The sequence below is a fragment of the Callorhinchus milii genome, unplaced genomic scaffold, assembly GCF_018977255.1.
Source record: "Callorhinchus milii isolate IMCB2004 unplaced genomic scaffold, IMCB_Cmil_1.0 Scaffold11, whole genome shotgun sequence".
NCBI lineage: Eukaryota > Metazoa > Chordata > Chondrichthyes > Chimaeriformes > Callorhinchidae > Callorhinchus > Callorhinchus milii.
The window spans coordinates 11336859-11358854 of NW_024704752.1; the positions used below are offsets into that span (position 1 = coordinate 11336859).

Genomic DNA, 21996 nt, shown 5'->3' on the forward strand with positions numbered 1-21996 from the left:
TTGTTAATGCCAGAAGGTTATTCTATCATGGGAAGGGATTTTAGACAAGCCCAATCACATTCTTTTCCGACATCCACACCTGTATTCTCCAGCAGTGGAACTGGATAACAATTGGGGTGGGGGGGGACATTGGATGCTTTCTCAAACCCCTCCCCCCCCCCACCACACAGGTCACTGAAGCCAATGCCCACACTGCCATCTACTGAGACAAACTAACTTACAATCTGGTGTCTAGTTTTGTTACATTGAACCGGTTTCCATTACACCTGTGTGGCACAATGTTAAATGACACAAGATTTCCAAAGATATAATGATAATGTACAATAAACCAAACATACTGTAAACTATTTAAACCAAACACAGTTCACGTAAGGACAATTGAACAGAAAGGATCCTTCTTTTTGCGAGCTGCCCACACCTGCAGTAATGAAGCAAGAAATATTGGGACAGGTTCTGGCTGCTGATTCGATTGATCGTGAGAAAGGCTTGGAGGAACTGCTCCCACCTGCAGAGTGTCAGGAGCTCAGCTTTCAAAGGATAAACGGAGTGTGAATTGCATTCAGGGCAAGTTTTATGTAACGTGCTCCTGATGGATTTTGTAACCCGATTATGAAAGATGAGGAGACTGCACACTTCAGCTCCAGGGCTCTGAAGACAGAAAGCAAGGAAGTCTTCAAAGACTTGTTGAGGAAAAATGTAGCTTTGTTACAGCATGAGGGCAATAAATTATATTGAACAGCAGGAAATAAATACATATCCTTTGTTCATTTTTCTCTGCACTAAAATTCAGCCATTTAAGCTAATCCGGTATGAACTGAAAATTGAGAAGCAAAAGCACTGTGTGCAAAAGTAAGTGATTTAGTCGTGTTGGGGAGTCCAGTTCAGTGGCACATTGGTAACTGAAGTAACTTCAATGAGAAAATTCCAGGATTGTGTCTGAAATCAGACTCTGTTGAAACATTTTTAAAAATGTAATGAAACTGATTCCTATTTGCAAGGATTATTTCTTGTTCGCTGTGTGCTATTGCTCTCTTGAAGATGGGGGTGCAGTTCCACAGCTGTTGCTGTTTCAGTGCTGTCACCTCTTGTAATGATCTAGCAGCAGTTTCTGCAGTTGCTTCTTTGCCCTCTTGAGACCTGGAATCTCTGCCTTTTAATAGCACTGCCCTGGCAGAATTACATACCCATGGGATTACCTATTACCAAATGTTCTGCATACTGGATTTTTACAGAGGCTCATGAATAATTGCTCTTCAACTGGTGGAAATAATCACACAGACCAGATGTTTAGATGAAAAAAACGATCCATTTTATTCACAGAAATTAAACTATAAGACACAAAAACAAAGCATCAGTAATTTTCACAGTACTTGTAAAGTTAGCACTTGAGTGCAGATGGCACAATATTCCAAATTGTAATTCTTTAACAATTAGCATAGAGCAGTCAAGCCGTGAACCTTTAAACACCTGTTCCATTATCTGATACAATTTCAGCGCTTTATCTACAAATCCCTTTGCGGTCTCACTCCTATGTAGTTTTCTCCAGATGTACATTCCAACCAATACTGTCTACTCCTTTGCCTCTGATTATTGCTTGCTCCCCGCTCTCTTTGCTCCACTCTCAGCAGCGGTAGTTCATGCGCCAGCCCTCTGAAAACGTGCTTCCAAAGCTATTTTGCCTTGCCGCCTTCCAAGTCTCAAAATCTTAATGGCTTGTAAACTTTATGTTTCTAAATACATTTAAAGAAAGTGTGAGGAGAATCCAATCTGTAAGGTCATATACGTTACAGAACAACGTTTTAAATTCTAGGAATTTTTTTAAAATCCAGTACGACATCACTAAACCCAGTTCTTTGGGGAAATGAGCTTTCATTCTGGATCAAAGGTTTGGGATTGCTGTTTGGATGAGAAAACGGATTAGCTTTCTGGCTGATGAGGATTTCTGTTTACGCTAAAAGGAGAGTTGTTCAGAATCCTTAGTGTGAACGATAGAAAATGGCGAATACCTTCTAGAACTGTCATCGGCACCAACTACCCACTTCAGCTAAAGGGACTATAATTTATAAATTTGGTAAAGAATGTTCCATACTTTCACCTTCAGTACTTTTCTCTTGTCCCAATTTTGAATATTTGATCGATGGAGCCCATTAGAACACAAAAATAAAGTTGTGCCACTGGGCTTCTGTGTGGAACTCTTGAGTTTATTACTCAAATTGCTTCCATCATTACCAACACACATGGATCTACAACTATTGGCACTAGCTCAAAATGCCATTCTTGGCACAAATTTCTAACTGCATCATCAGTGTTTTTCAGTTAAAGTGGACATGGTATGAAAATATCATAGTCTCATCATTACCATTTACTAAAATCCCTGTGTTAGTTTTAAACCATATATGCCTTTCTTTCTTATCTCCCTGCTCCTCATCTCTAATTAGCCTTGCTGGTACACAGCCACATACATGTGCTAATTGAGAGGAACAGTTTAATTCCTGACCTTCCAGTGAATCACATTCATTCCATTCTATTTATAAATTACAGGGTTTGAGTAATGCTTTTGGATGTTTCATGTTCCACAGCTCATTCTTTGCAGGTTTTTCTCTTGTGTGCTTTAGTGTTCGAGGTGAGGGGACGTCAGTGCTAGGAATGTATCTCTGACCTGTTTTTTTCCATCCATTGTCAACGTCAAACACTCTCAGGTGAGGCACAGCATGGGTTAAATGCAACATAAATCTTTTTATTCAGTTCCCCATACAGTGATTCGAATCCAGCTAAAGCACAACTCCCTTTACATTGCTTCATCAATGTGGGTCGGGTCTTGGTAATCTCGGTGGAGTGCTCTCGTTGAAGCCAGGCTCCTTGACTGCCAATTTAGCATTAAATTATGGAACTGTCAGTGTTTTGAGAACATAGATTTTTTTTTGTAAAAACTCAACTGCTGAATTTGTTTGTTAACCACAAACCAGTGACATTTAGCTTCAATCATCTTCTACCAGGAAACAGTGGTTATTTATTACTGATACTGAAAGTGCTAAAACGTCCAGTTTTTTATATTAAGGGGAATTAAAAACCTACTCCTAATTAAGTCACATCTCCAGAGAGCACAAGAGCTTGCAGGCTGTGCACTAACTGTGGTTAGATGTTTGTGTATTCTTTAAGAAAGGATCATCCCCAGTGAACTATCTCTTGCATACATATTTGTTATTGTATGGTTGTGACACTTGGAAAACAAAGTCTTGGCTTTATTTAAAAAAAGTGTTATGGTGCTAAACCCAATACATGACAATATTTTTTATACATAAGATGTACAAGGCCATTCACGGCCTTGCTCCCTCCTACCTCTCCAACCTACTATCCCCCTACCTACCTGCCCGTACCCTCCGTTCCTCTGGCTCCGGTCTGCTCCACGTCCCCCGCCCAAACCGCCCTACCATCGGTGGTCGGGCCTTCAGCCTCTCAGCCCCCAGGCTCTGGAACTCCATCCCCCAGTGCCTTCGCCTTGCTTCCTCCCTTTCCTCCTTCAAGGCCGGTCTCAAAACCTTTCTCTTTGACCGAGCCTTCAGCTCCCCTCTCGACTCTCTTCCCCTCCTCGCTCCCTCCCTTCCCTCCCCTCACCCTGACCATTTCCCCCCTCCTCGCTCCCTCCCTTCCCTCCCCTCACCCTGACCATTTCCCCCTGCTCGGGTCATGACCCAACTGTGCAGCGCCTTGGGACGTCCTCCTGACGTGAAAGGCGCTTTATAAATGGAATCTTGTTGTTGTTGTTGTTGAATTGGCTTTGCAGATGGTCCTGGTGGTTCATTCATTGCCCAGTATGGAAATCTGCCTTATGGAAATTGATGTCCCAGGTTTGATCCCTGTACTGTGCTGAGTTAGCTTATCTCTGCGATGACAAAATTGTGATAACCCTATTGGAAAATTCACGTGAAGATGCCTGGTGATTAAGCTTGCATGCTATTTCCAACATCTGCTCCTCCCTCTCCTCCCCCCTCCCTAGTTCAAATATCTTGCTGACAGGTGAGGACAGCATTGGGCAAAGGATGATTCTTTCCAAAGTTATATGGCCTGCTGCCACTCAGTGTTTGAGCTCAGCCTTGAAGAACGGTCACTTGAACGAGCTGTAACACATGTCAGCACTTTCAGGAGCAGCAGGAGGGGGAGGATATATCCAGAGGTGACAATTTGCCTTTTACTACATTCATACACAGCTCTAAGTCGAACATAGCAACATACTGTATTCTGTATGTGAGTCAGTGCGGTTGGATTATAAAGGTGCATTTTTTGGAGTCAAGTTGTTTGAGTGAGGATTCTTTTGTGTAGAAACTGACAGTGTTTCCATCAAATCTGATAGCAATCAAGTTGATATAAAATTTCTCACATCATGGCAAAATTAGTATAGAGGAGGAGAGAGAAGAGAAATCAAGACCAATTGAACAACAGTATCGTAATAAAAGCTAGAGCTACTGATGGGGTTACTCTCTCCTGCTCTCTTTATTCCTTATTTAATTCCATTGCAGTGAGAGATGACGCTCAGTCTATCATTACCCTGTAGGAGATAACTAACATTAGCAACAGTCGTGCAACAAATCAAAAACCAAGCAGTTTGATTGCAAGGAGCAGTACATGCTTGGATAGCACATTCATACAGACCATTTTTGGACCATTTTGCATTGCTTTACTCTAGCATTGTTATTGGTGATTCAATTGAATGACTTTTGAGATGGGGAGTCCCTGGAGGCACAGGTGTGAACAAGCATCCAGTTCTATCATGTTCAGACATTTGTAAAAATTGATAGTAGCCTATTTGGAAGTTGTCTTTGCTGTTTGAGGTAAATGCACACCCTTGAACCTGATCCCCTTGTAATTGTCAGTGTCTTGGGAATGCTTGATATTCTCTTGATAGTTAGCATTTTTGTAGCTCACTTTATAGTGAGCAGAGGACTGATGTCTGATGAATTCTAGGGATCTACTTTTCCTCCGCTGTGAATTGTAAATGAAAATTTACCAGAGAACTAGGGCTGCAGATTCACCTCTCCTGTGATTTCCAAGAGATGATTGCATCACAGTATTAATAATAATCCTTGCAATTGACATAGCACCTGTAATGTCAAGAATCTCTCAAAGCACTTCATAATATTTCTGTGAAGTGTAGTGAAGTGTGTAGGTGAATACAGCAGCCGATTTGTGCACAGCAGTGGGTAAGTGAGACAAACGGCCGTTAAGTGAATAACCAATTTTATCAGGAGAAGTGTTGGCCAGGACACCGGGAGAAACTCTACTTTTCTTGAATGTGCCATGTAATCTTTAACGTCCACCTGAATAGATAGCCATGACCGTTTTGTCTAAGGACAGAATTTCTGATGATGCAGTGGTTCCATAGCCCTGTATTGGAATGTCAGTGTAAACGATAATGGGATTGTGAAAGGGGATAACAAATCCCAGGAATAGATATGCCAGCTTCATTATTGTAGATTATTCAGTCAGTATGGTTGATGATCTGTCAGCAGTGGCTTAAAGTTATTCAGTGTTGTGTGACCTTGCAGTTATTTCCGAGTACGTGAGTGCTTTTTCCTCCCAAATGTCTTCCTTCTTCTGAAGAAGCTGCTACTAGGATATGTGCGATACATCCTGTGATACCTTGTCGAAGTGGCTATTTCATATTTCATGCAAGTCTAAAGTCTGAGTCCAATCCTGGCCTTGCTCCATATCAACTGAGGACACATTTTCAGGCAGTATGTATTAACCCTAAAAGTACCTCGTCTGCCAGACTCAGCATAACCCAGAAGGCCAACAGAGGAGCTGCACATTTATTTAATAAGCATTTGCTCGTCAGACATGCATGTAGTAAGACTGGAGCATCTCTGGGGAAGCTAGTCCGCAGACATACTCTGTAATAGGATAAAAGTATTGCTAGGGTTTCCTGCAGGACTGGCTCATTAAAACACTTGTACTTTCTAGATTTCTCTTCAACCTTTCTGACCCTGATTATGTTGAAGTTGAGTACAAACGAGTGTAAGAGCTGCAGTTGAAGAGAATCTGTGTGTTTGAGCATGAGTGTGTTTCACTGCTCAGACTAGATGGCGCTCCCCCACCCCCTTCCTAACATGACACACTTACCAACTCTGGTTGACAGAACAATATAACCAAGTCACTTGGAGACCACCAAAGCGAGGGGCATGCTTTACATCAGAAATCAAAATCGTTTTGTTATTGATCGTCTCTTTAAATGAAGATCTTAATAAGCCTAGTAATTTTAATTAACGAGAAAAGAATTGGCCAAATCTCTATGAGTTTGGCTGCGGTTCCAGCACCAGCATTTCAGTCTGCTGGGAGACATTTTGAACACTGGTTGAATTAAGTGACTGTTCAGTGCGTGATATATGTTGCTTACTTGCTAATCCCTTTCACGGACCAGCCAGGGTTTGCTAGAGTGTTAATGGGGCATGTTCAGCAATGGATTTGCCATGTTGCCTGTAGGCTTAAAGTGCCAATATCTGCTTCTATTCAGTGCGGTAGGTTTAAAGTGCCAATATCTACTTCTATTCACTGAACAATATCTGTCTGTCCAGTGCCTTGAGACATCCTCTTGACGTGAAAGGCGCTTTACAAATGTAATTTTGCTGCTGTTGTTCTATTGTACTCCTTATTGGCATATTACTTATTCATGAGTTATAGTTAAAGTATGCTTTTTGGCTACATGAATTCCCACATTTTTTGAAATGTGGCTTCAGATAATTACTATTGCAGATTGAGGCAGCTGCCCACTGTTTCAGCGTTGGGACTCAGCAGAAGAAAGGCCAGATGCAGAAGGGAACATTATTCCAAAAACACTTCTGATTACAAAAACAAATTGCATTGAAAAAGCGTCTTTCACGTCAGAAGAATGTCCCAAGGCGCTGATACTAAAGTTACTCCACTGTGAAGCTTTGATTGATGATTAAAGAAGGAAATTAAATAATTCAACTCATTAAAAGATCGTAAAACAGCTTGGGGTGTTGCCTCACTTAGAATGGTGTTAATCATATGCTGAATGAGCACCAGCATGGTTTAAATTCTTTTTTTGTTAATTCAGCGCTTGTGTGAGATAATGTGTGTGTGTATATGTGTGTCTCGCACATTATTGGTACATGTCACCAATGTGCTGTAGAGTGGGTGAGACTGATCAAACTAAAGGGCCATCTTCCTCACTTATCCAATTAAATCATTATTTAATGTATCATCATCCTTTCTGAATGCAATTTTTTTCTTCCCAATCGTCTCTACTGAAAGCCACAATCCACGTTGGCATTAGGCCTCAAAGACATTAGCTGCCGTTTGATGGCTGATTGGAGCATCCATTCTTCACTTGTGAAACTACACTGTGTTCATCAGCAAACTATGCAATTGTGGAGGCCGTCATAGCCAAGGCTGATTGTATCCTTAACTCACATCCACAAATATGCACTTTCCTGCAGGATCAGCATTAGGGGAAGATGCTGCGTTTTGCCCATTCACAGCCAGGGTTACTCTTAATGTCTACCTGAACAGACAGACTGGACCTCAGTTTAATATCTGATCCCAAGGAAGCCACTCCCAACAATCCTCCCCCAGCACAACATTCGAAGCGCAAAGTCCTGACTTAGTGCTTAAACTCACAGCCCTCTGACTCTTAGGCAAGTGCTACCACCTGAGCCAGGTTCAGAATGTAAACCGTATTGCATTCGTAATGTGAAAAAATAAAGAAACTAATATTAACTATTTGGATTTGTGCAGAAATCACAATTGTATAGTGCTGGTAACTGGATATTCATCAATCTACCCCTCAAGAACATTACTCAAATGTAACTTACAAGCTGATGTCATTGGTGCGGAGCTGCAGAGGGTCAGCATGACACACATCCAGTTACCAGCAGTATTTAATACATGCAAATTCAGGCTCCAGATATTGTGCATTTCTGTTTGATCCAACTGTAGTGTTTACATCAGAATATTCTGAGTATTTAAACCCAGTAACAAACAACAAGGGTGTTTATTTTTTCCTCCTCAATTTTCCACTTTATTCAGGTTTCTGCTCTGTCCCTTTGAAGCGCTTGATGACATTACCCTAGGGTGCTCCAGAAATACAAGTTGTTCCTGTTGTAAAATTGCCAGTTTATAGATTGGTGTAGTAAGTACAGGAGTATTCTATAACCTTAATATATGGTGTATTGATTAACCTATAATGCAGTGTATTGTATAATGTAAAGGGCTTTATTATCCTTTGGTGACACAAGTGGTATTTTACAAGTCACGTGAGGGTGTTCCTACTTCCTATTAATCACCTCCCCCTGAATTGCATGCTGACAGTGTGTTGCTGCCTCTGGTCAACTGAAGAATGACCACTGGAAGGCATTACCAGAGAGCATCTGTGAACCACACCCCTGTATGTGGCAGCGCCTCCAGAAGTGAAGAAATGGCAAAAATAAAGATTACTTATCAACTGAGCTATAGTGATGTAGGTCCACACAACCAGAGAGGAAACAGCTGTACCTTTCAGTGTGGCTTTGTACAATCAAGTCTTTGGGCCACATGGGTCAGCCTCGAGAACAGAAACAAAAGCTCTATGTTGGCATTTGCGATTGAGGAGCTCTAGGGTATTTGTTCATAACACACCACTTGTTCAATATTGTTTTCATCATCTGAACAATGCAGAGCGATAAGACCCTGTTGGCAATCGAGTCTGTGCACCTGTCTGTCAAAAGTGTGTAATGGCACATTTTAATTATGAGGTGTTAAAGCAGCAAATTCTGCCGCCTGAAGGGTTGTGCACTGAAACGATCCTCTGATTGCCTGTCGGGAAAATTCCTGGAAAATGAGATAAAACTATTGCATTTGGACTTCATATCACCTAACAAAAGATGCTCTGTTATTGAGGAGACAGGGCTGTCAAATAAAATTACTACATATGGAAGGAAAATGGAAAGGAACCGTCTGCTCATGTTATCAGAGTGCTTTTTTTCTATCGCTGATGTCTGTTGAGTAATGGAGCAGAAACCATGACGTACTTAACCAATGCTTCCCTAATCAGCCAAGCTGCCTTTGGGTTTGGGAGAGAAAGCTATGAAAGGGTTTGTTGTCCCTTTGTTTGCCTGGTTGTACGGAGAGTCAGGAATCTGGATGTAATGGTTGAGACCAAGCAAACCATTCATATATTCCACTTCATATCTACCCAATCTGAGGTGAAACCACGACTGTCAGATACAGTCACATTCTTTTTAAGAAAAAGACCAAAACGAGAGGCAAAGCTCACTACAATGCATGCAGCAGTTACAGTAGACTGAATTGTGGGATAGCAGAGCTCACTGTGGAATGCATTGCTCATCTTATTAATAACCACATCTTTTTGTGAAGCTGTCACTCACTGTAATGGCATTGCAACAAAAGCTGTTTATTAACTTTTTGACAAGATTCATTCACGTTTGACTTTGCTACATCAATAAGTGAAAAGCAAATTAGAAATCTGGTTGATGGTTGTGTGATCAGGCTAGCTAACCTCCCTTTTATGTGTGTGTGCAGTGTAGTGGCAAGTCAGAGATGTGTTGGCAGATGTTGTCCAGAGATAGGTACCAGGCCCAAGCACTCTGGGGGATAGAGGTGATACAATCCTCGCTGCTGTTTTCCAGCAATAGCGGGAAGACAAAAAGGGAGGAGTTTGATCTTCTGGAGAGGTTGTGGAGGGAAGTGACTCAGAAAAAAAGGAAATTCTAAAGATCGGAGCCAATCGTAGTGATAGAGGCACTCGACATAATGTCTATGTTTTACCTGAACCTTTCAGCAACAAAGTGTGAAGATTTTCCCTGTGCACTTATCCCAGCATCACTGCCAAGCAGGCATTGACATCACTTATGATGCAAAATAGCTACTGTTTTATATTATACAATAATAATGTTTATATTTGATACAGTGTCTTTGACATAGGGAGGAAGGCTCAAAGCACTGCACAGGGTATAATGGCATGTAAAGGTGTCATGACTGTATTTTGTATGCAAACACGCCAGCCATTTTTCACAAATTTAAACCACTGCTTAAGAGAGGGAAGGACTGGCTATTGTGGCAGATGTATTCTCCCAGCGCTCAGTCACCCTAGTTCATGGAAGCTGTAGGGAGTGAATTTTAAATGAATCCATATGTGGATTAATCTATCTCTGCCTTATTCAATAACCGAACTGGAAGTGTCAATTTCTAAGTTGGTTACTGAGGAAATTCACTGTAAGTTTGTATCGGTTCATGAAGGAAAAGAAAAGTTCCTGGCAGTTGGACTCTGGTTCCTTGAGCTCTAGGAAACTTATTGGACAGATTTCCTGATCATTAACCTGTGACTCCAGTGTAAAATATACCTGTGTGGATGTTGAACAGTATTTCCTTAGCGGTTGAATAATTTACCCGCACTCATGGCTAGGCTTACAAAGAAAAGTTGGGTGGGGTACTGGAGGACTCACAGTGTCCTTGAAACTGAGTGAATCATAAAAAAATCATAAAACAATAATTGCCTCATTGGCAAGCCTGCAATTAGCATTGCACAACACAATGCATCTATACTAATTCTTGTTTTTCAGCCTGTGTTCAAATATTATCCTGGTAATAACATAGGCATGTCAGTGACAACGGGCAATTAGAATAGATATTGACTTGGGAACAAACTCTGCAAATGGTACAAGTCCAGGCTCGTTGGACAAGATGTCAATAGCTCACTGTGCAACCTGCTGAATGCATATTTAACTGAGAGGTACTTTAAGCTTGTGTTAACTATTCTATCCTTTATTTTAATGGATTACTCTAAAACCTTTGGGGTAATGGAATAAGAAACGGAAAAATGAGGGGAATGTGTACCCTGTCCCAGCCCAGCTCACATCAGCAGCTTGCGTCCTGATGAATAGCTTCTGGAATCGGAGCTTGGGTCTTTCGGTCAAAAGAGCTGTTAAAAGAGGAACAAATCAAAGCCACAAAGTTTGTAAATTTATCTTGCAGTTTACCATTACTGAGGTCCTTCGAAAAATCCAAAGTCAGATTAATCACGGTAGCTTTGAATGATCATTGGATTGTGGAGTGATTGTTCAGTGGAGGTGGTTCCTTTCAGAGTCTTCCATTGATCTAATCTTCTTTTCTTTAGGTGTCCGCAAGCCCAGAGTGCATGCGAGCCATGATGAGGTTGATGTACTGTCCGCATTGCCGCAGCATGGCCAGCATCAAGCCATGCAATAACTACTGCCTCAACATCATGAAGGGCTGTCTGGCAAACCAGGCTGACCTGGACAGCGAATGGAGAAACCTAATCGGTAGGAGTCATAATAATAATAATCATTGCATTTGATATAGCGCCTCATCACATCTTCGAGGCGTCTCAAAGCACTTCACAAAATATACTGTAAAGTGAATTGACTGTATATTTTGTGGACGAAATGCAGCAGAAAATTGCGCCCAGCAATAAAGTAAAATAGTTACAAGACTGGGTGAAAGAAGAGAATCCAAATGGTTTCAAAACTGTCACATTTGAAGCTTCAGCATTTTAAGGATCTCTTTGCCATCAGTTCCCTTTCTTAACATCAAACTATGACTATCCTGCAAAATCCATTGTGCTACTGAGCCAGTGTGGATCCACATTTGATACTTGGGCTATTTTCAGTGCTCCGAGACACTACCTTGCATGAAAGGTGCTGCTATATAAATGCAAATTAAGTTAGTTGATCTCACAACAACTCACAAATGGAGCACAACAATTACTTCCAATGTCTGGGCTCGTTGAGAAAAAGTTAGCTAAGGTTTCCATACTGACTTAGCTGGTGGCCCTTGTTTGTAGATATCTGGTGAGGATGGGATTGGACTTGACATTTTGCTTTCCTTCATAGTTGAATAGCCTGCTGATAAGCACTATCAAAGATCACACAAAATGGTATCTGCGGAAGGTACTGAGTGTACCTCGTCTGGTGCTTGTGGATCCTGAGGAGGGAGTAGAATTGATGTGGAAAAATGTATTTAAAAATATTAACATCAAAATTCTTTTACATGTTTGAGTTTGAAAATAAGCCAAACTCCATCCTTGCCTGATGCCCACACAAAAGGACTTTCAGCAAGGTCTATTGCGTAGCTATCAAACTCATTAACCCTGACTGACTTTCTTCCTTCATCCCAACCCCAGGGGTGCTGAAACCAATTTTAGCATTCGTACCACTTTCCTGACTAACTCAACACATGCTAGAGATTGAATGTGGGACTCTATGATTGCAGACATTGGACAGTACATGTATTATTCAACACTGAGAGTATTTCTGCCCAGAGAATGTTGACTCTAATTACTCTGTTTGATTTCCAGATTCTATGATTCATGTTGCTGACAGATTTGATGGACCATCAAATATGGAATCATTTGTTGATGACATTGACCAGAAGATCTCAGAAGCAATAGTAAACATGGAAAATAGATTTGAGCATATCTTATCGAAGGTAAGACCTTGTACGAGTCAAATTGGGTTTCAGTGGTCTAAAATCTTTAAAATGATGCAGTTAGATGTAATGTTTTAACTTCAATTCTAGAATTGGGACTGATGGTAATGAGGAATTCCTCTTTCTGGTGGCTGTGAGGTTCCTATATAAAATGAGTTCCCAGTTTCTCTGGTGCAATTCCTGCCCTCACTTGTGGTTCACCCACATTTCTGCAGAGGCACTGGATGAAGTTCAGGAGTCTTTCTCCTCTTCTTCGCATCCCCTTCCTCTTTCCCCCCCCATCACCCAGGTTCTCTGGGCCCCAGCTTAGATTGCCTAAACAAGCACCGCTGACGAGGGAAGAAACCTGGAACCTCCAGTGTATCATTAACCGGTGAATATCACAATGCTAGCAATCCAGCGTATTCAATCTGTGGCTCCAGTTTCTAAGTGACTCGTTTGATAAGTCTAAGCATCTGTTTTTTGCTAGAACAAAATCTGCAGGTGCCATAAAGGAGGTTGGAGGGAACAAGTATTAATAGGCAGGAATCAGCTGTGGTTACATGGTTACATCAATCGCGATGTGATAGAGGAGATACCAGTTGATTAGAATCATAGAAATTTACAGCTGCAGATTAAACTGCAGTAAACATTAACATAGTTGGAACCATCTGTGTTGCAGTTAGTTTGTAGATAAGGTATAGGCCCTGATGCACCTAGATATATGAACGGGGGAAGGATGCTGTTTTAAATATATCACAGTAGTGGAGATCACTTTGCCAAGGGTGAAGCTGAAAGCGATCTCAGGGTGTTAGTTGACTCATTGCTCACCATTGCAAAACGGTGTGAGGCAGGAGTAAACAAGGTAAATAGGATGCTGGGATGATTTGCTATATCAGTTGAGTTGAGATCCCCAGAAATTGTACTTAAGCTCTCTAATGCTGTAGTCAGGATACACCTGGAGCACTGTTTACACTTCTTGTCATTGAGACATAATAACACTGCCCAGGCCATTGACTCATTAGAGCAATGAGAAAGATCCCCAATGTTGCAGGTATGAACGACTACAATTAGACATGCTTGGGCTATTCAGTCTTGAAAGGAGACATCTCAGAGAGGACTTTATAGAGGTAAAGAAAAGTTAAAATGAGATTAATAAAGTGAACCAAGAATAATACTTTCGAAAGCAGTGAGACAACAGAATAAAAAGACACCGGTTTAGGATTGCAGAGAGCAATTTGAGGACATGCATTGGGAAATATTCTTTTCTTTATGATGAACTTGCAGTCTTACTTCAGCCAATGTCTTCCAGCTTCCTCATTTTGTTTTGGAGAATTACTAAGCTGGTTTACCCAGTTAAGTTATTATTGTCTTAGCTGATTCCACTAAAAAAATTGATGAGATTGAATGTATGTTTTACATTAATATGTTTGAGCTTTGATATGCATCCAGCCTAATGCCTGGTTCCTTTTGCCTGAAGTGATCTAATCTTGCTCCCAGCAGAAAAACAAAACAGGATTTATACCTCCTTCCCCCAATTGCTTGGAACTGAGGACAGCTCTGCTCAAGTGAACAATAAGAGCACTTGCACAGTTTTGTCAATTAAAGTTATTTTGAAGAGCTAGGAGTGCTATCAACTGTTTAATAAGAGCAAAATATTCTCAAAAGCTCTTGCACAATGTGTTTTTGAGCAGAGGCTAAATTGATTCATGCTACATGCATTGATTCCTGCACAGGTTGTTGTTCTGTAAGCCTCTGAGACCTAAAATTATCGGGTGGGGCTTCAGTAATTTGCAGTGAAAGCACTGTATAAACGGCATACAAGTTAGCAAGCAAAACTCCCCCGATGGCCCGGTGGGAAAGATACCACCTGAGGTCAGAACTTTAGTCTTGTTATTAAAGCCGTCTCCACTTCGGACACTTCCATGACGGGATCAATACTCAAAGGACACACAATCTGCTAATTCAGGGAATTTATGTCCCACTTCAAAAAAAGCAGCTGACAATGTCAGTTTAAATTGCCATTACCATATCAATCAGAGCACGATTATTAAATTTGCTCCTATACTCAATTCATGACGGACATTTCCAGCAATCAGTCTCATTGAGTTCCAGTGATTTAAATGATCGTGCAAGACAGTCGATCTTACCCTATCACTTAACCTTAAAAGCATTTTATTTCCCCCCCACATCTTTTGAGGTGTTTAATATATTGATAATTCCATCACAAATACTTTCAGGTTTATCTCTGTGAAAAATTACTTTAATTTCATGCCAATTTTACTTTACACCTGACCCGTAAAGAAAAATAGACCAGACTTGTAAAATCAGATTCTCTCAGTTTGTTAAGCTAAAAATCTGCATCTTGTGGGAATTTTTTTTTAGGTTCAGCAAGGCTGTGGGCATCTGAAATCCACAGCCGATCGATCTCCTGGAGATAACTCCAAAAGGCGTTCAAAGCGACATTACGCAGAAGACAAAATGGGCAGCTCAATTGCCCCTCAGATGGACAGGCTGGTAAGTGCTGCATGCCTCATTCAGAATAAATAGTCTTTCAGCTGAAATTTTCCTCCCTCACTCTAGCCTTTGCTCAGTGGCACAATGATGTGAAAACAACTGGACTATATTATCTCTGAATGTAATTGTACACACAAAACATTCTGAGAAGACCACCTGATTCAAGTAACTTATTGGTTTGAATGAATAGTATTCCAATAAAGTATGAATCAATAGGCCTGGAAAAATACTGCCAATATCAGACTTAATATAACAACCAGTATGAAAATTGCCCTTTTCTCTCATCACGCCCATTCCTGTCACAGACTATATGATATGCTTCATTGCGAGTTGTCATTTAATCTGCAGAAGCAAAGTTCCGGACATTTCATTTCGTCCTGAAGAGATGCACTTGTAAAGGAAACCGCCTTGTTCAATAACGCTTGATTGATCAAAGGGCATTGAACAAAGCAGTTTTCCTTATGGTTAAGTATTTTGCTTATGGCAAATTAGGTTCCTCTAAGTTCATATGGAGTGCTAAAGAGTTGTTTGTGTCCTGTTAGGTTACTGAAGTGAAAATGAAGCTCCGAGATGTCAAAGAATTCTGGATTAATCTCCCGGGCGAGATGTGTCGTGAGAGAGTGACTGCAGGCTCAGCCAATGAAGATGAATGTTGGAATGGACAGAACAGAGGGAGGTAAGATAATGGGATGAGGGAAACCTTTACCTCTCAATTCAACCAAAGAGCACTTGAAATCTAAAAAGGCAGGACTAGATTTTGAGACTACAATGAAATGCTTCCCAACATGTGTGAAATGTATCCTTCTTTGCTCACAGGATGAAAATAATGTCCTATTGTTGCCCAGTTCTTTCAGTATGAGATTCCTGATTTCACCTTTGTTGGTGAAACCTTGCAGATATGGGGTTTGTCTATGGAATACTTAACTTCTTCAGTGACTGAGGTTAATGTTGTGTGTTGCCAGACAGCTTTATTGTGGAAGTGTTTCACAGCCAAGAGACCAGTTAGGGTTCAATGGAATCCAGAATCAATATCCTAATCAATGACATTTCAAATAACTCGTGCTCTTAAGTGGTGCTGTGACGATTGAATCGTGTAAGGTGTTTGGGCTTTCAGTCTAAATGTTTAGCCAAATGCTCAAGCCTTTAGATGGGGTGGTTTGGAAATGATGATGCCAGGTGGCAGATATTAATTGAAGTGACAAAAACAGGTCTCACTGTATTAGTTATTGTGGGGCTCAGCAAATTCACGTACGTAGCAACCAGCATCAGAATCCCAAGTCATGTAATTCAAGTAGAAATAACGTATGATTTTTGTTATTAATTTCTCAGTGGCTGCCATAAATTTAGTACAGTTCAGTACTGACTGACATGCATTCAAAACCAGCTACAAGTAAATCATAAGGCATGTAGAAGAATTGGAAGAGAATCAGATTAACCTTTAAAGCATTGAAGGTTCAATTTGAATAATGACTTGATTTGTGCGCCTTGTATAATTGGTGCCTCCCGCAATGCTGCTTGAATGAATCCAATTTGTCTTGTGGGGTTCACTGATATCACTAAAGGCAGTTATCAGCCTTGCCTTGAAATTGGTGAATATAGAACCAGTGAGTGGTAAAAAGATGCTGCTGTTTTTCCTTTCTCCATTGCATTTGAACAAACTATAAAGGTTTTTAAGAGATGTACAAGTTTCATCATGATTACCAGGATGAAGTCTAGTTAACAAAATTCAACCTGACAGAATCCAATGTACGGCACTCCTGGGGCCTGTCAGATTTTCTTTCAAACTCTAATCTTGTTAGGAAATAAAACAATAGACTTTTTTTGCTACTAGAGGTAACGTAAGGCAGCTTTTTTTAATTTGATCATTGGGTAGAAAAGATACCCCCAAAAGAATACTGCAGCTTTAAGTAATGAGAATGTGTTTTTTTGTTAAAATAGAAAATTATCATTTGGTTTTGTAATTAAAACTGCTTTTGACTGACTTGCAAATGGAGTAGGCTTTTAAGTATAGAATTGAGACCTTGGAGCTATGAAATGCTGGATTCAATTGTTCAATCCATATCTCAAAACTAGTAGTATTTATTCCAACTAAATAGATTGAATTTCCCAACTGTGAACTGTAATACATAGTACATGGCTTGCTGTAGCAACTGGCATTTGGAAATGTAATGCACACCACACTTGACTGTGTAACCATTGCAGTAAATAGCACTCTCACAGTTGTCAGAAGAGGAATTTCAGGGAAAGGACTGTATATAAAGGGGAGGAGGGGGGATATGTCTCTATGGTTGACAACTTTGATTGTGTCCTGGATTGCATCCCTTGATTTTGTATTGGTTTATGAATTATCAGGGGTGATTAGGTTGCCAAATGAAAAATTATAATCGGATATGAGTAACTTCAAGTTACTCATCCTGTAAGATTCCCTCGGTGTTGGGTCTATTATTCTATTTCCCGTACACTGCTGGCTTTATGGCCCACATCTGTTGCAATTGCATCAACAATTTTGAGTTTCCTTATTAAAGTGCCTATTAACTGCTTTTTATTCGTAACCCGTGAAGGGGAATAAACCCAATTTTGGGTAGATGAATACAGTGCGCTGAAGAAATCTCACTATTTATTATTATCCTTTACAGGTATCTCCCAGAAGTGATGTCAGATGGTCTAGCCAACCAGATTAATAATCCAGAGGTTGAAGTTGACATTACCAAACCGGACATGACAATTCGCCAGCAAATCATGCAGCTAAGAATAATGACCAATCGCTTGCGGAACGCTTACCATGGCAATGACATTGACTTCCAGGATACAAGTGAGTATTGCTGCTAGGTCCTTTCCTGTGTTTTCTCATCCTGGTCCGATACTTCATGCGTCGAGGAATCAAAGACTTTTACTGGGTCTCATTCAGTCATGCTGCCCTTGGGTCAATGTACAGGTCAGATTTGTTACTGAGGATTTTTGTCTCTTCATTTTCTTCATTATCTTTTTTCCTTTACTCCTCCTTTATCCCCTTTTCCTCTTCTTTCTCCTCCTCTTGTCTTGAACCTTTGTCTCTTTTGTTTTGTTCTCTGTCCAATTATCTTCCACCTTGTTCCGTTGTCCAATGCTTCTCTTATAATTTGCTTCCCTCTTCTTTTGCCCTTTCCTACTTTCTCCTTTGAACCTATTTGGGAAAGAATGAATTAGGATCGCAATTTAATCCAAATTAATTTAGTTTCCTTCGACTCTTTAGTGCTATTTAATGAAGCAGCGCCAGATACTGCTGTAGTTCAATGCTATGAATGGTGCTGCTGTTTTCTTAAGAGATCCACAATCTTCAACAGGTGATGACAGCAGCGGATCTGGGAGTGGCGACGGCTGTTCAGAAAATGCTTGCAGCAGGAAACGATCCTTCAATGCCGCCACAAGCGAGCCGCTCTTGTACCCCAAACCAAAGCCCATCGGGAAGAACTCCAGTAACTCTATCAGCCTCTCCTTATATTCTACCTTCTTCCACCTCTTGTCCGTGGCTCTTGCTGTGCAATATTTCTGGCGGTAATTCTTCACCAGTTGTGGTGATGAGAGAGACTATGGCAAGGGGTCTGAAATCTTTGCCAAAAAATGGACAAATGTTTTGTTTATCTTTGCAGAAAAAAAAATTCAAATATTTGGCTGTTTGTAAATTCTGGCGGTGCTGGAGGTGATTACTTTGGATCTTTTGTGCACTGGGACCCTCTTTGGTTTTAAGGTGCCTCTTGTCTGTATTCTTCGATCCTGATTTTGCCAGTTGTGACACCTTGAATTGTTCAGATACCTGTTCTTCCACACACAGCGTAGTCACAACGGCCTACCAATGGGCTAGGGGTTCCTGCGGATTGAGCGTTATAAAGAAATTTAGTTTCCTACTACGTTAATTTTAAAAATCACAGCTAATGTATTCTAAATAAGTCCATGCTATAAGCACATTGATGGCATGGGGATGCCAAGTTTTTTTTTATTGAGATTTTATTTGTTAAGCACATTCTTGATACATTGATAATTAGATCATCACAGAGTACCAATCCGCTGTCATTTTTCCAGGGTATTTAACCATATTTTTCCAAACGAAACATTCCGATGGTCTTAACCTATGGAATATGATGTAATGGTACGGTTATCTATTTGATATCTTACTATCTCATGATGTATCTACTCATTTATAAGGCATTTATTTAAGAGGAAAAACTAGACAGCTTCAAATTTTCCACACTTGAACTTCTGACTTACTGCAGGGTTGGAAGCTCATGGTATCTATGAAAGCTGCATACCACTGCTAATATAATAGAGACTGAGATTGGTGAACTTTTTGGTGTATGAGAGAAACAATTGGTGGCTTTCAACCCTCACCTAGATTCATTTTGATTTAAATAAATTCTGACCAGATGATGCAGTCAATTAAATACTAATCGTTCACTGATGGGATTTGGTTTGAATCGAGCCCAGGTTGATAGGTTGCAAGTTTTTCTTGGCTGTTTGGTAACCCTAAACGACAGTACCTACTTGGCTCACATTACAAAACTGCCCTCACTTGGGCCCAAAATTAGCCTGACTGACTTAGATAGTCCACAGGTTGGCTGGGTTTGGAAATGGAAAATGTCCCATTGGTGTCGTGGGAGATACACTTCTGTCTTCTGAGGTTATGGGGGGCGGAATTGATTCACAATATTAGAGCAGAACAGTGAATGTATCTCTGCATTCATCAGTACCACACTTCATCTGGAAGTCCTTGAACCTAGGTTTCTGAAAAAAGTATCCCAGACGATAAAATTCACTCTTTTAAAACAAAAGAAAATGTTTTATTGAAATGTTTGTTTAGTTTAATTCTGGCATCCTGGATGGTGCAGAGTAGATTTTTCTCGTGATCTCTGTGGTGACATTTGTGAGTGACCCGTGGACAGAAGCACTTCCAAGAGACCATTAACAAAAGGTAAAAGGTTTGTAGGTACGTTTTCTTATTTGAGACATGCAGAAAGCTGGCCTGAAGGAAGGTACTTTCCAGCAACCTGACAGACATGAAGGCAGCCAGTAAAAATCTATCGAGTGCTTTTGGCTACACAAGAGACTGATGAGTGGAACACCCTCATGCTGTCTAATTTCTCAATCTTCCATTTGCCTGTCGTGCGTGTGCTAAAAATATGCCTGTGGAGGGGGGAGATGGAGGGAGGGAAGTACCCCACAGTTCTAATACTACCATTGTAAGTTTTCCATGCCATAAATTAAATGTAAGCAGCATTATTGCATAATAAAACATGGCTGCCATTCAAAGATGGTAGTGGATTATAGCAAGGGCATCACTCAAACTATTGTGTGATTGAGGAATTTGTGGAGGTGAGGGGTGCCTTAGTGCTGTAATTTTTTGGGGGGAGGATAAAAATATTTTGAATGACGTGGTGTGCTCAACAAGGTGTTTTCATGAAGGGGAGCTAAGCTGTGGCTGGGAGCATTAATAAACTACTGTGCAGCCATCCAGCCTTCCTGAGCTTGGGTATGTTGTCCGTGAGAAATAATTCCTGTGCTTGATGATGTTTGGTGTTTGGACTTTACTGCTAAGTGGGGGGTGGGGGGGGCTGGGGAAGGTACACTTTTATGTAAAATTAAGCTGCAGAAAATGCTTACTGACCTCCATTTCATATCTCTTCTATCATTCCCTTTCTGATTTCATACTAGCCTTTTTTAAAGAAAAAGAAATACCTCAAAGAATTTGATTTTAGTTTTCTTCAATCGTTTTATTTCTCTCTTTCACACCTTATCCCCTACTCCCGCCCCTCCCCCATTCATAACATAAGGCATCAAGCATTCCTAATAAAGTATCGCAATTGGTAGCAATGGCCCAGCCAGACATCAGTTAGTTCCTAAAGAGAGATCTGATGGCTCTTGGAGTCCAATTTAACCTTCACGCCAATACCACTGTGCCCATCTTACCTCATTTTAGAGGAATCGCCTTTAGGTGACATACTCAGAGGTTCAGTTTTGTCTCAACCTTTTTAAAAAAACACCACCGTAACATGTACTTCCTTAGTTGCCCACTGTTATCGTGTTCTACATTAAGTAAAAGAAAATAACTGTTAATCTCAACAATTCTCATTTTGAAGGAGATTGTTTTTTTTAACCAAATCATGATTTATTGATGTGTTGGCACGGTATTGGAAAGAGCGGAAGGTACTGAAAGTGTAGAAGGGCAACTCGGAAGGTTCTGACAGACGTATAATTGTTTCGAAGTATTGATGGTCATGGCTTCTCTTACCTTCCAAACTCTGGAGAGGCCTCTGTATATTTAATGTACGAACTGTGGCATTGTTTGATTTACCCTTTAAATTCACCTGACTTAGTCAAGAATTCAATACAGTTATTCAGGTGTCAGACCTTTTCTGATGTACCCAACCATAAATGATGCATTAAAACTGTTCCCATTTTACTATGTACAGCCATAAAGTAATGGTGAAGCATCTGGTTATTGTTTGTTTTAAAACTTTTTTGTTTCATTTTTTAAAGAAATGTTAAATATGTCTTGCACTGTCTGAACCTCTAACAGAAATAATATTTGGGACCACACTGGATTTGAGGGCTGGAAACCTAGCCTTGTTGTCGTAACTTTTTTTTGGTGCTTTTCCTTCTCCCACACTTTACCCTATTTGATCCTCTCTTATTTTCACCTATTTTCTGGAGGTTGCATTAGTCCTGCTGTTGTTATGCAGAGAGTAAAACTTTTCATTTAACCTTGACTCATTCCCACTGCTTTCATCGTCTGCTGTTTCTATGAATGGGAGTTCAGCAGGAGTGCAACAGAGGTGTTGCATTGGTGATGTTGTGTCTGAGAGTACAACATCCAGATAAGGATTTTCTCTGAATAGTTCCTGTTGCTGCCTGTATCTTTGACAGCTTTCATTTGAGCTCTCAGCCCGCCGATGCAGTCCAACAATGCCAATTTTCACCCACGCAGTAGAGGAAATTCAGAGTCCGAAAATAGTCTTAATTTCTTGGGTGTGAATCCTTTGTGTATGTGCATGTGCAATTATGCTCTTG

General features: G+C 40.5%; 1 protein-coding gene across 1 annotated transcript in view; it reads left to right on the forward strand.

The window, feature by feature from the left end:
• Positions 1-21787, forward strand: part of gpc1b (glypican 1b) — an 83874-nt gene extending 62087 nt beyond the window's left edge. The window contains exons 4-9 of the mRNA XM_007909335.2: positions 11129-11294; positions 12329-12459; positions 14824-14955; positions 15498-15631; positions 17592-17767; positions 18279-21787. Of these exons, the coding sequence (XP_007907526.1) occupies positions 11129-11294; positions 12329-12459; positions 14824-14955; positions 15498-15631; positions 17592-17767; positions 18279-18493 (954 nt within the window). The 3' untranslated portion in view covers positions 18494-21787. The remainder of the gene's footprint in view (positions 1-11128; positions 11295-12328; positions 12460-14823; positions 14956-15497; positions 15632-17591; positions 17768-18278) is intronic.
• The last annotated feature ends 209 nt before the right edge of the window (positions 21788-21996 follow it).